General features: G+C 41.7%; 1 protein-coding gene across 14 annotated transcripts in view; it reads left to right on the forward strand.

Annotated features, from left to right (window-relative positions):
• LOC139748644 (uncharacterized) overlaps positions 1-16,062 on the forward strand; it is a 321,771-nt gene that overhangs the window by 223,264 nt on the left and 82,445 nt on the right. For all 14 annotated transcript variants that reach the window (XR_011712788.1, XR_011712787.1, XM_071661886.1 and 11 more), the window contains 2 exons: positions 1,616-1,725; positions 6,952-7,242. Coding sequence is in view for 12 of the 14 variants with exons in the window: in XM_071661886.1 (XP_071517987.1) it covers positions 1,616-1,725; positions 6,952-7,242 (401 nt within the window). In the remaining 2 variants the exon portion in view is untranslated. The remainder of the gene's footprint in view (positions 1-1,615; positions 1,726-6,951; positions 7,243-16,062) is intronic.

Below are 16,062 nucleotides of genomic sequence, written 5' to 3' on the forward strand. Positions count from 1 at the left end.
ATGGTTATGCCTGGTGGACAACACTGGCATCCTAAGCGTTGTGGGAATCCAGTTTATTGAAGTTAAGATAGGTGAAAAATATGAGTGCTTTAGAGGTTAATGATTTTTGCATTGGAGTTAGAATGAGGAGGATAAACAAAGAATGAAGTCAAACAGAATATTGTTGTGAAGTCATTAGATGTAAAAAGTGCAGACAGTAGATGATTTACCATTATGGCTGACACTTGGTGGCAGGTAATGTTTTAGGGAAGAATTATAATTAGATGAACATGAATAATTGATATAAAAGCAGAAATGACAGATAGATGAAGTGAGAAAATGGCTTAGACTTAAGAGAGATTTCAGGTTAATTTGCTATAGAACTTATTTATCATTGGGTGCATTGGAAACAGTGAGACATTGGTCTTGCGGGAATAATTATCTTAAACATTTAGAGACAAAAAATGGGATCTCAAAGTAGCATGGCAGTATATGTTCTGATTTAACACACTGGACATGGGTTAAGGATATGTATCTGTCTGTTTATCTATATCACTCTCAGTGGGTTGGCCATGGCAAATAAGTCTCCTTAACTGGTTAACTCCAGTGCTGCTTCTTAGCCTTTAGTGCCTCACCCTTAACACGCTATTTGCAGAGGGCAAATCTGGTGCAGTGTTTCCAGAGGCCCTGCCTAATGTTTCTGCCAACTGCTTCTACCTAATGTTTTTGCCTAACATTCCAACCGACTGCTTTTACCTAATGCTCCCACCTAATGTTCCTACCTGCTACTTCTACTAGATTGTAGAACATAATGCTCCTGCATAATGTTCCTCGCTACCACTTCTGTCTATTGCTCCTACTGCCTGTCTGTCTATCAATATCTTTGCCACCTGTTCCCCTCAGGAACTTTCATCGAGGGGGTGGCCACATTGAAGGTGTCTTCCTTTATCCTGGTCCTTACATGCCTCCCTCACATATACCATTCCATGCATTCTTCCACCATTTCTCTGCTTTTAGTACTCTTCCACTCTTTTTTCCCCATTTCACAGGTGGTCTTCCTCTCATACCAACCCCTTTAATCAGACTATCATACACTCTCGTTAAACTTTGTCTTGCACTCTTTTCACGTGCCCAAACCACCTCAAATTATTAATTTTCGCCCACTCTGCCACTCCACAATTCATTCTGTTCATTGTCATACCAGATCTCTCCTACACCCCCTAATTTTCTTCATTCCATTAAGTCATACCACATGTTCCTCTCAAATAGCTCATTGTCCCAGCTTCGATTCTTGACCCTTGTGAATCATTTCATTGCTCCTACAATTTTGTCAAATTGCAGGACCAGGAAAATATAGTTACGAAGAATGAGTTGGTTGATTTAAGTGCTGTCAAGTGTTATTTGTGACAAGGAAAGAATATATGTTTGTGGACAGAATGCCAGCAGTTTACTTTTGGGTGAGGCACAAAAAAGAAACAGCTTGCTGAGTCAAAGGAGTGCACCTTGATAATGTGTTTGAGTGAATTAAATGGATGTATCCACTTGATCCACCCCATGGCATTGGGAAAGGTTTTGATGATAGCTAGATTAATAGTTATGTCTTTTTTTTTTTTGAGATATTCATTTATATTCACAGGGATAATGAAGTGGCCAAATTAGATGACTCAAGTAAGTCTGGTCGAGATTCGTCTGAAGTTGAACTGGAAAGTTTGGGAGAAGCTACCAAGATTGACCAGTTTTCAGAAGGTAAAATATGCATTTTGTTCATACAAGTGTTTTTTTTTATATGATATAAAGAAATATAGTATACTGGTTTGTGTAAATCAAAGGATTTGCATGTTTATGAATTTGCATAGATCAAAAATAGCTATGTAGTTTGTTGTTAATGGGGTGATCATAAGCATCAGTAGTGAATTTGCTTGGGCTTTTAGATGAATGGGAAGAACTATGAAGCATGCAGTACCTGATAACCATCAATAGTTACCTAGGACTGATTCTCCTCATGGAATTGCAAATAGCATGTTACACTAAATTCTGGTAATTAGCAAGCAGGAAGCTAAAGATTTAACGCTATACATATGTATTTTTCAGGCATGGTTCATGATTTGAAAATCTGCTTTGAACATTAGTATTTGCGTTTACTTTTACATTTGTTTACACCTACTCTTACCTCTAGCTCATGAATTCATTCACATGATACTTTACACATCTCTGCTGAACATGAAAAGTAACTAAATGAGAATAATCCAAAAAAAATATTCAGATATATTTCTGTGGCTGGTATCCCTGGGGATAGGGGAGAAAGAATACTTCCCACGTATTCCCTGCGTGTCGTAGAAGGCGACTAAAAGGGGAGGGAGCGGGTGGCTGGAAATCCTCCCCTCTCGTTTTTTTTTTTTGATTTTCCAAAAGAAGGAACAGAGAAGGGGGCCAGGTGAGGATTTTCCCTCTAAGGCCCAGTCCTCTGTTCTTAACGCTACCTCGCAAACGCGGGAAATGGCGAATAGTATGAAAAAAAAAAAAAAAAAATTTCTGTGGCTGGGTTGTGTGGTGTCACCATGGTTGTTTTGTTGGTTTATGGATATGGGGGTGGTGAGAGAGGTTAATGCAGGAGTCTCGGGGGGACGATGAGTGTGTCATCTGTAAGGGATGAGAGGACTTGAGAAACGGGTCACTTGTTTGCTGATGACGCAGCAGTGATGGCAGATTCGAGTCAGAAACTGCAGAGGTTGGTGACTGAGTTTGGAAGAGTGTGTGAAAGGAGGAATATGAGTAAATGTGATTAAAAGTAAGGTTATTAGGTTTAGCAAGTTAGAGGTTAGTTGGGATGTTTAATTGAAGAGAAATTGGAGAAAGTGAACTTTTTTAGATATATAGGGGTGGACTTGGCATCAAATGGAACCATGGAAGTGGAAGTAAGTCATAAGGTGGGTGAGGGGGTGGAGGTTCTGGAAGCATTGAAGAATGTGTGGAGTGGGAGGTCGTTATCTGGGAGGACAAGAATGGGTATGTTGGAGGGTATATGGATGTGAGGCATGGGCTACAGATGAGGATGTGCAGAGAAGTGTGGACGTAATGGAAAATGTTTGAGAGTAGTATGTGGTGTTAGGTGGTTTGGTTGAGTAAGTAATGAGGTGGTAAGAGAGAGGTGAGGTAGTAAAGAATGTAGTTAAAAGAACTGGAAATGAGTCAGGAGAGGTAGACAAAGAGAACATATGTGTTAAAAGTGGAATAAACAAGGAAAACAGGAAGACCAAATTGGGGATGGAAGGATGAGTGATAAAGATTTTGAGTGATTGTGGCTTGAAGGGTGAAAGGCATGCATGGGATTGAGTGATTTAGAATGATGTGTTATACAGGGGTTGATGTGCTGTCAATGGACTGAACCAGGACATGTGAAGCAGCTGGGTAAACCTTGGAAAGGTCTGTGGAGCCTGGTTGTGACAGCTTGAATGGATGTGAGCGAATGTGGCCTTCCATCCTCTGTTCTATGTTGCTACCTCACAGATGTAGGAAACTGTGATCAATTACAAAAAAGAGATTGTAGCAAGGAAACTGTGATCAATTACAAAAAAGAGATTGTAGCAAATACAGTAGATGGCTGGAAGACTTAGAGAAATGAAGAGCAAATGAGTGACACAAGAATTAAGACAAATTACTGATGCTGAAGATAAGGTTATGAGAATGGTCATAATAGGGTTATCTATATATCTTTGATGCCCGTTCCCTCTGGGAACTCCATCAAGGGAATGGCCATTGCAAAAGAGTCTCCCGAACTAGTAAAGCTCGAGTGCCTCTTCTTAGCCTTTAGTGCCTTACCCTTAACAGGTCACTGGCAGAGGGCAACTTCAGTACACAGTTTTCAGTGGCTCTTACTGATTGCTTCCACCTAATGTGTCTACCAAATGTTCCAACTTATTGCTAATACTTGATGCTCCCAACTATTATTCATACCTACTACTTCTACCTAATGTTTCTACCTAATCTTGCCGAATGTTCCTTCCTATTAATTTTATCTATTGCTTGTACTATTTTGCCAAAACGCAAGGCTAGCACATTGCACTCTGCGGGAAAATTTAGATGTGAAAAGTAAGTTCAGTGAGTTAAGTCTTGTCAAGTGTTATGTTTATGAGGCAGAAAGAAAAAACAGATACCTAGGTCAGAGGAGTGCAACTTGACAACCACTGAAGAGCTGGCTCACTACGTACACAAGTGCCACTCACCTTCCCATTGCCCAGATGGGTAGCACCAGTAATGTACCTCCTTGGTTGGTAGCTGCCTACTACCTTTTTTCCAGCTGTACTGAAATATGGAGATGGTGTTTAATGTAAAAACAGATAATTACAGGGTTAACAAGAAGCAGGAATGATTATTTCCTCACAAAGCTAAACGGGCAGCAGGCTTGTCTTTCTCCATTATATGTAACAAGTATATAATTTTTTTATCATACATGCTCACCATCATGAGGAAGTTGGCACCAAGAACAGATGACACAGCCTTAGAGGGAAGATTCCTAACTTGGCTCCTGTTCCTTCTTTTGGAAAGTGATACAGGAAGAGAGGGTTTTCAGACACTTGCACCCACCCCTTTTAGTTGTCTTATGTGACACACAAGGAATACATGTAGCTTATGTGGCTCTGGATAAGGCATATGATAGGGTTGATAAAGATGCTTTGTGGAAGGTCTTAAGAGTGTATGGTAAGGGAGTCAAGCTGGTAGAAGCAGTGAGAAGTTTTTGTCGAGGATATAAGGCATGTGTACAAGTAGGAAAAGAGGAGAGTGATAGGTTCCTAGTGAAGGTTGGTCTGTGGCAGGTGTGTGTGATATACCCATGGTTGTTTAATTTCTTTATGGATGGGGTTGTTAGAGAGGTAAATTGAAGAGTTTTGGAGAGAGGGGCAAATTTGCAGTCTGTTGGGGATGAGAATGCTTGGGAAGTGAGTCAGTTGTTTTTTGCTGTTGATACAGCACTGGTGGCTGATATGAGTGAGAAACTGCAGAAGTTGGTGACTGAGTTTGCAAAACTGTGTGAAAGGAGAAAGTCGAGAGTATATGTGAATAAGAGTAAGATTATTAGGTTCAGTAGGGTTGAGGGACAAGTTAGTTGTTATGTAAGTTTGAATGGTGAAAAATTGGAGGAAGTTAAGTGTTTAAGATGTGTTGGAAATGAAATGCTTAATGACATTATATGGTGTGAGGTGGTTTGATTGAGTAAATAAGGAAAGGGTAAGAGATATGTGTGGTAATAAAAGGAGTGTGGTTGAGAGAGCAGAAGAGGGTGTATTGAAATGGTTTGGACATATGGAGAGAATGAGTGAGGAAAGGTTGACAAAGAGGATATATTTGTCAGAAGTGGAGGGAACAAGGAGAACAGGGGAACCAAATTGTAGGTAGAAGGATGGAGTGAAAAAAGTTTTTGAGTGATTGGGGCCTGAACATGTATGTATCCCAAAACTTTAGCTCAGCTTTCCATCCACTCTTGTACATGCATTTGCTCCTCTGTAGAATGCTTTCACACTATCCAGCAGTTTTTACTCTACCCCATATATCCTTATATTCCACTAGACTTGTCCCATACTTTCCCCAGATCCATAAAATCTGTATACAGTTTCTTACCTTTAGCTAAATACTTTCCACTGTCATTTTTACCTCAAAAATCTGATCCACACATCCTTTGCTTCTACTAAAATCCCCTTGCTCCTCACTTACTCTGCATTCAGTCACTTCCATAACTCTATCAATCAACATATTTGCATAGCTATTCCTGGTATACTTAACGAGCTTATTCCCTTATAATTGCTATGTTCATCCTTAGCATCTTTTCCTTTGAATAAAGGAACAATATTAGCTTTCACCCAATCCTCTGGCACAACTTTCTATTTTTGTACTAAAATTACATATTGGATGCATCCACTCACGCACTTTACCCACCATACTTCAGTGTTTCAGCTGTAATCCCATCCACTCCTGGTGCCATTCTTATCTCCTCTGTTGTAAGTTCTTGCGCTTGTATTGTCTTCCTGCCATCCTCCATACCCAGGCATGTAACAGCTGTTGCCTCACCTTATCCCACATTCATCATTTCTTCAGAATACTCTTTCCATCTTCCTTACACTTGCTCCTTTTGATTCAGTATCTCCCCTTCCTTACTTCTCACATTAGCATTATGGTTCTTACTTCAGCTTACTTCTTTGTCCTTGTTGGAGGATCTTTTATTCAAGGGTTCCTGCATTGGCATGCTTTACACTGTCTGTGCGTGTGTGGAGGTTTATCTCAGTTGCATATCTGTCATCTAATGCTAACTCTAGTAAATATAATTGCTTGCTTGATTTCCACTAACCTTTCCTTTTCTAATGCTTGGATTTTTTTTCAGTACTGCTTCATATGGGAAACATTGGAAATAACTGGTGCAAGGTAGATAAACCCTCTTTCCTCCAAGACTTTTTATATTGAGTGAATTGTTGCTTTTAACAGAGGGTCTGGTCTTGAAATTGATACTTGTAGCATTTTTGATTTCTTTTAACAACATCTGTTCTTTCCATTCTCCTCTTGTAGGTGTATTTGGCAGCCATGCAGTGACATAACACTGCTACATGATTTGGTTATCATGCATGATGTTTGGTTGAGTGAGTAGGAAGGGATTTGTATGATGACCTGCTCTTGGGATGTGTTTCTCCTGGGTTCATTTATTTTGATCTGTACGTGGTGGACTTTATGGAATTTTTGGAAGCGACTTTTCTCAGAACTTTGCTTAGGATGTATTAGATTATTTAGATGATATGAATAGCTTTGTACTTGATAAGAGAAAATACTCCAAGATCTTATTTTTCAGACTCCAATACAATGGTGGACTTTATGGAATTTTTGGAAGCAACTTTTCCAGAACTTTGCTTAGGATGCATTTGATTATTTAGATGATATGAATAGCTGTGTACTGATAAGAGAAAATACTCAAGAGATCTTATTTTTCAGACTCCAATACAATGGATAGTACTCTAGGCAGTGAACCACGTCGTCGTGGTAAGTTAAGTGTACCTATCAAGCGTCAGCATGAAGGGCACTTACCTCAGGTTAGTATGGCTGATGGTGAAGGTTCAGAAACTGAAGAAGGCAGTGCCACCCCAGCTGCACCAAAAAGACGACGCCGAGGGCCAAGAGCTCGGGCCAGCAATGACCCAGATGATGATGATAGTATCAAAAAAGGGAACAACCAAGGAACTTGCGCTGGACGTAGGAGACGAAGGCACTCCTCGTCACGTGGAGGTAAAGTCATGGTTTAGTTCTTGTCCATGCAGAAATGATAAAAGGAAAACATTGTTTAGGTATTGGAAGGCCACAGATATTGGGAGAACAAGGAGATGCAAATATGGAGAACTGTCTTGATATGGAGTTGAATGTAGGTAAAAGGTAGAGTCATTGTCATCAGAAGTTATATAATGATAGGGTTATGGATGAAGCTAAAGATCAGTAGTAGATTGGTTGTATGTAAGCATGGGAGTATGAGACCACAGCACAGAAGTGAAATGTAATGTGGTAAGGCTCTCAAATTTAATCATGTGAGAAGTGAAATGGTGTAGGGAAGGGTTGTTGCATTATATGAGGACTTTCATACAGTTTTTGTAAAGAATGGGGATGGAAATGAATGATCCAGAGAAGTGGATGGATGCTTAGGTTTTACCAAGGTCATCGTCATCTGATGTTTTCTGGTAAAACAGAGGGCGATATCGTGTGATGTTTCAACTTATCTTCTCTGTTCTTGTAATTACCAGGTAATTTTTAGTATCATTTATAACCTACAGAGGTCACTTCTATCACCCAGCAGATGTAAGAAGATTTCTGACCTCAGTACCCCAACAGTCACTAGGGGAGATGCAAGTCCCTTGACTTCTCAGGTCATGGGAAAAAGTGTACGTTGACCCGATGAAAAATACTAAATTTGTTGAATGCCCTAAGAGATGGGTAGAGATGCTTATCATCAAATGTGTAAAAATTTTTAAGAAAGTGAATAAGAATCTTGGATTAGATGTGAGGAAATATGTTACATTGGAGAGGGATCTCAGCAGGAACAAGGAGGGTTTCAAGTATGGGATGCCACGACCTACATCCCCTCCACCCGCACATTCAGCTTTTGTGTTGTCATGTGGGAGAGATCTCATTCCAGCTGTGCCTAACTTTCCTGGATGTAATACTGGGTTGACAAAGGACAGAATGGAGAGAATTAGAATGATGTGGTATACCAGGGCGGATGTGCTGTCAGTAGACTGAACTAGGGCAAGTGAAACATCTAAGGTAAACCAAGGAAAGGTCTGTACGGCCTGGATGTGGATATGGAGCTGTGGTTTTGGTGCATTGCATATGTCAGCTTGAGAGTGGATGAGAGTGAATGTGGCCTTTCTTTGTATATTTCCTGGCGCTACCTCGCTGTCACAGAGGGTGGCATTGCTGTTTCCTGTGGTGCAGGGTGGCACTGGGATTGGAGAAAGGGGAGCAAATATGAATATGTACGTGTGTATATGTTTTTTTTTTTTTTCGCTGTCTCCCGTGTTTGCGAGGTAGCGCAAGGAAACAGACGAAAGAAATGGCCCAACCCACCCCCATACACATGTATATACATACGTCCACACACGCAAATATACATACCTACACAGCTTTCCATGGTTTACCCCAGACGCTTCACATGCCCTGATTCAATCCACTGACAGCACGTCAACCCCGGTATACCACATCGATCCAATTCACTCTATTCCTTGCCCTCCTTTCACCCTCCTGCATGTTCAGGCCCCGATCACACAAAATCTTTTTCACTCCATCTTTCCACCTCCAATTTGGTCTCCCACTTCTCCTCGTTCCCTCCACCTCCGACACATATATCCTCTTGGTCAATCTTTCCTCACTCATTCTCTCCATGTGCCCAAACCATTTCAAAACACCCTCTTCTGCTCTCTCAACCACGCTCTTTTTATTTCCACACATCTCTCTTACCCTTACGTTACTTACTCGATCAAACCACCTCACACCACACATTGTCCTCAAACATCTCATTTCCAGCACATCCATCCTCCTGCGCACAACTCTATCCATAGCCCACGCCTCGCAACCATACAACATTGTTGGAACCACTATTCCTTCAAACATACCCATTTTTGCTTTCCGAGATAATGTTCTCGACTTCCACACATTCTTCAAGGCTCCCAGAATTTTCGCCCCCTCCCCCACCTTATGATCCACTTCCGCTTCCATGGTTCCATCCGCTGCCAGATCCACTCCCAGATATCTAAAACACTTTACTTCCTCCAGTTTTGCTCCATTCAAACTTACCTCCCAATTGACTTGACCCTCAACCCTACTGTACCTAATAACCTTGCTCTTATTCACATTTACTCTTAACTTTCTTCTTTCACACACTTTACCAAACTCATTCACCAGCTTCTGCAGTTTCACACATCAATCAGCCACCAGCGCTGTATCATCAGCGAACAACAACTGACTCACTTCCCAAGCTCTCTCATCCCCAACAGACTTCATACTTGCCCCTCTTTCCAAAACTCTTGCATTCACCTCCCTAACAACCCCATCCATAAACAAATTAAACAACCATGGAGACATCACACACCCCTGCCGCAAACCTACATTCACTGAGAACCAATCACTTTCCTCTCTTCCTACACGTACACATGCCTTACATCCTCGATAAAAACTTTTCACTGCTTCTAACAACTTGCCTCCCACACCATATATTCTTAATACCTTCCACAGAGCATCTCTATCAACTCTATCATATGCCTTCTCCAGATCCATAAATGCTACATACAAATCCATTTGCTTTTCTAAGTATTTCTCACATACATTCTTCAAAGCAAACACCTGATCCACACATCCTCTGCCACTTCTGAAACCACACTGCTCTTCCCCAATCTGATGCTCTGTACATGCCTTCACCCTCTCAATCAATACCCTCCCATATAATTTCCCAGGAATACTCAACAAACTTATACCTCTTTAATTTGAGCACTCACTCTTATCCCCTTTGCCTTTGTACAATGGCACTATGCACGCATTCCGCCAATCCTCAGGCACCTCACCATGAGTCATACAAACATTAAATAACCTTACCAACCAGTCAATAATACAGTCACCCCCTTTTTTGATAAATTCCAGTGCAATACCATCCAAACCTGCTGCCTTGCCGGCTTTCATCTTCCGCAAAGCTTTTACTACCTCTTCTCTGTTTACCAAATCATTTTCCCCAACCCTTGCACTTTGCACACCACCTCGACCAAAACACCCTATATCTGCCACTCTATCATCAAACACATTCAACAAACCTTCAAAATACTCACTCCATCTCCTTCTCACATCACCACTACTTGTTATCACCTCCCCATTTGCGCCCTTCACTGAAGTTCCCATTTGCTCCCTTATCTTATGCACTTTATTTACCTCCTTCCAGAACATCTTTTTATTCTCCCTAAAATTTAATGATACTCTCTCACCCCAACTCTCATTTGCCCTCTTTTTCACCTCTTGTATATGTGTATATGTATGTTTATGTATATATATGTACATGTAAGTGTATATGCACATGTGTTTATATATGTGGATGAGAGTGGAAGGGTCTTTCTTTGTCGTTTCTTGGCTGTCTCCCACGTTAGTGAGGTAGCGCAAGGAAACAGATAAAAGAATGGTCCAACCCACCCACATACACATGTTTATACATACACGCCACACACGCAAATATACATACCTATACATGTCATCATATACATATATATACACACAGACATATACATATATACACATGTACATAATTCATAGTCTCCCTTTATTCATTCCCATCGCCACTCCGCCACACATGATATAACAACCCCCTCCCCCCCTTATGTGTGCGAGGTAGCGTTAGGAAAAGACATCAAAGGCCACATTCGTTCACACTCAGTCTCTAGCTGTCATGTAATAATGCAGTGAAACCACAGCTCCCTTTCCACATCCAGGCCCCACACAACTTTCCATGGTTTACCCCAGACGCCTCACATGCCCTGGTTCAATCCATTAACAGCACATCAACCCCGGTATGCCACATCGTTCCAATTCGCTCTATTCCTTGCACGCCTTTCACCCTCCTGCATGTCCAGGCTCAAAATTTTTTTCAGTCCATCTTTCCACCTCCAATTTGGTCTCCCACTTCTCCTCATTCCCTACACCTCAGACACATATATCCTCTTGGTCAATCTTTCCTCACTCATTCTCTCCATGTGACCAAACCATTTCAAAACACCATCTTTTGCTCCCTCAACCACTCTTTTTATTACCTCACATCTCTCTTACCCTATTATTACTTACTCGATCAAACCACCTCACACCACATATTGTCCTCAAACATCTCATTTCCAGCACATCCACCCTCCTGCGCTCAACTCTATCCATAGCCCACGCCTCGCAACCATATAACATTGTTGAAACCACTATTCCTTCAAACATACCCATTTTTGCTTTCCGAGATAATGTTCTTAACTTCCACACATTCTTCAAGGCGGCTCCCAGAATTTTCGCCCCCTCCCCCACCCTATGATTCACTTCCACTTCCATGGTTCCATCTGCTGCCAAATCCACTCCCAGATATCTAAAACACTTCACTTCCTCCAGTTTTTCTTCATTCAAACTTACCTCCCACTTGACTTGACCCTCAACCCTACTGTACCTAATAACCTTGCTCTTATTCATATTTACTCTCAACTTTCCTCTTTCACACAATTTACCAAACTCAGTCACCAGCTTCTGCAGTTTCTCACATGAATCAGCCACCATCGCTGTATCATCAGCAAACAACAACTGACTCACTTCCCAAGCTCTCTCATCCACAACAGACTGCATACTTGCCCCTCTTTCCAAAACTCTTGCATTCACCTCCCTAACAACCCCATCCATAAACAAATTAAACAACCATGGAGACATCACACAACCCTGCCGCAAACCTACATTCACTGAGAACCAATCACTTTCCTCTCTTCCTACACGTACACATGCCTTACATCCTCGATAAAAACTTTTCACTGCTTCTAACAACTTGCCTCCCATGCCATATATTCTTAGTACCTTCCACAGAGCATCACTTTCAACTCTATCATATGCCTTCTCCAGATCCATAAATGCTACATACAAATCCATTTGCTTTTCTAAGTATTTCTCACATACATTCTTCAAAGCAAACACCTGATCCACACATCCTCTACCACTTCTGAAACCACACTGCTCTTCCCCAATCTGATGCTCTGTACATGCCTTCACCCTCTCAATCAATACCCTCCCATATAATTTCCCAGGAATACTCAACAAACTTATACCTTTGTAACTTGAGCACTCACTCTTATCCCCTTTGCCTATGTACAACGGCACTATGCAAGCATTCCGCCAATCCTCAGGCACCTCACCATGAGTCATACACACATTAGATAACCTTACCAACCAGTCAACAATACAGTCACCCCCTTTTTTATTAAATTCCACTTCAATACCATCCAAACCCGCTGCTTTGCCGGCTTTCATCTTCCGCAAAGCTTTTATTACCTCTTCTCTGTTTACCAAATCATTTTCCCTAAACCTCTCTCTTTGCACACCACCTCGACCAAAACACCCTATATCTGCCACTCTATCATCAAACACATTCAACAAACCTTCAAAATACTCACTCCATCTTCTCACATCACCACTACTTGTTATCACCTCCCCTATACCCCCCTTCACTGATGTTCCCATTTGTTCCCTCTTCTTATGCACTTTATTTACCTCCTTCCAAAACATCTTTTTATTCTCCCTAAAATTTAATGATGCTCTCTCACCCCAACTCTCATTTGTGCTCTTTTTCACCACTTGCACCTTTCTCTTGACCTCCTGCCTCTTTCTTTTATTCATGTCCCACTCATTTGCATTAATTCCCTGCGAAAATTGTCCAAATGCCTCTCTCTTCTCTTTCACTACTACTCTTACTTCTTCATCCCACCATTCACTACCCTTTCTAATCTGCCCACCTCCCATGCTTCTCATGCTACAAGTATCTTTTGCTCAAGCCATCACTGCTTCCTTAAGTACATCCCATTCCTCCCCCACTCCACTTACGTCCTATGTTCTCACCTTTTTCCATTCTGTACTCAGTCTCTCCTGGTACTTCCTCACACAAGTCTCCTTCCCAAGCTCACTTACTCTCACCACTCTTTTCACCCCAACATTCTCTCTTCTTTTCTGAAAACCTCTACAGATCTTCACCTTCGCCTCCACAAGATAATGATCAGACATCCCTCCAGTTGCACCTCTCAGCTCATTAACATCCAGAAGTCTCTCTTTTGTGTGCCTATCAATTAACACATAATCCAATAACGCTTTCTGGCCATCTCTCCTACTTACATATGTATACTTATCTATATCTCTCTTTTTAAACCAGGTATTCCCAATCACCAGTCCTTTTTCAGCACATAAATCTACAAGCTCTTCACCATTTCCATTTACAACACTGAACACCCCATGTACACCAATTATTCCCTCAACTGCCACATTACTCACCTTTGCATTTAAATCACGCATCACTATAACCCGGTCTTGTGCATCAAAACTACTAACACACTCACTCAGCTGCTCCCAAAACACTTGCCTCTCATGATCTTTCTTCTCATGCCCAAGTGCATATGCACCAATAATCACCCCTCTCTCTCCATCCACTTTTAGTTTTACCCATATTAATCTAAAGTTTACTTTCTTACACTCTTTCACATACTCCCACCACTCCTGTCTCAGGAGTAGTGCTACTCCTTCCCTTGCTCTTGTCCTCTTACTAACCCCTGACTTTACTCCCAAGACATTCCCAAACCACTCTTCCCCTTTACCCTTGATCTCCAGGAAACAGATGAAGAAAGACCCATCCACTCTCATACGTATACATGTAAGTGAGCTTGGGAAGGAGACTTGTGTGAGGAAGTACCAGGAGAGACTGAGCACAGAATGGAAAAAAGTGAGAACAAAGGACGTAAGGGGAGTGGGGGAGGAATGGGATGTATTTAGGGAAACAGTGATGGCTTGCGCCAAAGATGCTTGTGGCATGAGAAGCGTGGGAGGTGGGCAGATTAGAAAGGGTAGTGAGTGGTGGGATGAAGAAGTAAGAGTAGTAGTGAAAGAGAAGAGAGAGGCATTTGGACAATTTTTGCAGGGAATTAATGCAAATGAGTGGGACATGTATAAAAGAAAGAGGCAGGAGGTCAAGAGAAAGATGCAAGAGGAGAAAAAGAGGGCAAATGAGAGTTGGGGTGAGAGAGTATCATTAAATTTTAGGGAGAATAAAAAGATGATTTGGTAAACAGAGAAGAGGTATTTAAAGCTTTGCGGAAGATGAAAGCCAGCAAGGCAGCAGGTTTGGATGGTATTGCAGTGGAATTTATTAAAAAAGGGGTTGACTGTATTTTTGACTGGTTGGTAAGGTTATTTAATGTATGTATGACTCATGGTGAGGTGCCTGAGGATTGGCAAAATGCTTGCATAGTGCCATTGTGCAAAGGCAAATGGGATAAAAGTGAGTGCTCAAATTACAGAGGTATAAGTTTGTTGAGTATTCCTGGGAAATTATATGGGAGGGTATTGATTGAGAGGGTGAAGGCATATACAAAGCATCAGATTGGGGAAGAGCAGTGTGGTTTCAGAAGTGGTAGAAGATGTGTGGATCAGGTGTTTGCTTTGAAGAATGTATGTGAGAAATACTTAGAAAAGCTAATGGATTTGTATGTAGCATTTATGGATCTGGAGAAGGCATATGATAGAGTTGATAGAGATACTTTGTGGAAGGTATTAAGAATATATGGTGTGGGAGGCAAGTTATTAGAAGCAGTGAAAAGTTTTTACTGAGGATGTAACGCATGTGTATGTGTAGGAAGAGAGGAAAGTGATTGGTTCTCAGTGAATGTAGGTTTGTGGCAGGGGTGTGTGATGTCTACATAGTTGTTTAATTTGTTTATGGATGGGATTGTTAGGGAGGTGAATGCAAGAGTTTTGGAAATAGGGGCAAGTATGCAGTCTGTTGTGGATGAGAGAGCTTGGGAAGTGAGTCAGTTGTTGTTCGCTGGTGATACAGCGCTGGTGGCTGATTCATGTGAGAAACTGCAGAAGCTGGTGACTGAGTTTGGTAAATTGTGTGAAAGAGGAAAGCTGAGAGTAAATGTGAATAAGAGCAATGTTATTAGGTACAGTAGGGTTGAGGGATAAGTCAAGTGGGAGGTAAGTTTGAATTGAGAAAAACTGGAGGAAGTGAAGTGTTTTAGGTATGTGGGAGTGGATTTGGCAGCGGATGAAATCATGGAAGCAGAAGTGAATCATAGGGTGGGGGAGGGGGCAAAAGTTCTGGGAGCGTTGAAGAATGTGTGGAAGTCAAGAACATTATCTCAGAAAGCAAAAATGGGTATGTTTGAAGGAATAGTGGTTCCAACAATGTTATATGGATGCTAGGCGTGGGCTATAGATAGAGTTGTGCGCAGGAGGGTGGATGTGCTGGAAATGAGATGTTTGAGGACAGTATGTGGTGTGAGGTGGTTTGATCGAGTAAGTAATGATAGGGTAAGAGAGATGTGTGGTAATAAAAGGAGTGTGGTTGAGAGAGGAGAAGAGGGTGTTTTGAAATGGTTTGGTCACATGGAGAGAATGAGTGAGGAAAGATTGACCAAGAGGATATATATGTCAGAGGTGGAGGGAACAAGGAGAAGTGGGAGACCAAATTGGAGGTGGAAAGATGGAGTGAAAAAGATTTTTGAGTGATCGTGGCCTGAACATGCAGGAGGGTGAAAGGCGTGCAAGGAATAGAGTGAATTGGAACAATGTGGTATACCGGGGTCGACTTGCTGTCAGTGGCATGTGAAGCGTCTGGGGTAAACCATGGAAAGTTGTGTGGGGCCTGGATGTGGAAAGGGAGCTGTGGTTTCACTGCATTATTACATGACAGCTAGAGACTGAGTGTGAACGAATGTGGCCTTTGTTGTCTTTTCCTAGCGCTGCCTCGCGATATGAGGGGGAAGGGGGCTGTTATTTTATGTGTGGGGGTGGCGATGGGAATGA

The sequence above is a fragment of the Panulirus ornatus genome, chromosome 5, assembly GCF_036320965.1.
Source record: "Panulirus ornatus isolate Po-2019 chromosome 5, ASM3632096v1, whole genome shotgun sequence".
NCBI classification, from domain to species: Eukaryota; Metazoa; Arthropoda; class Malacostraca; order Decapoda; family Palinuridae; genus Panulirus; species Panulirus ornatus.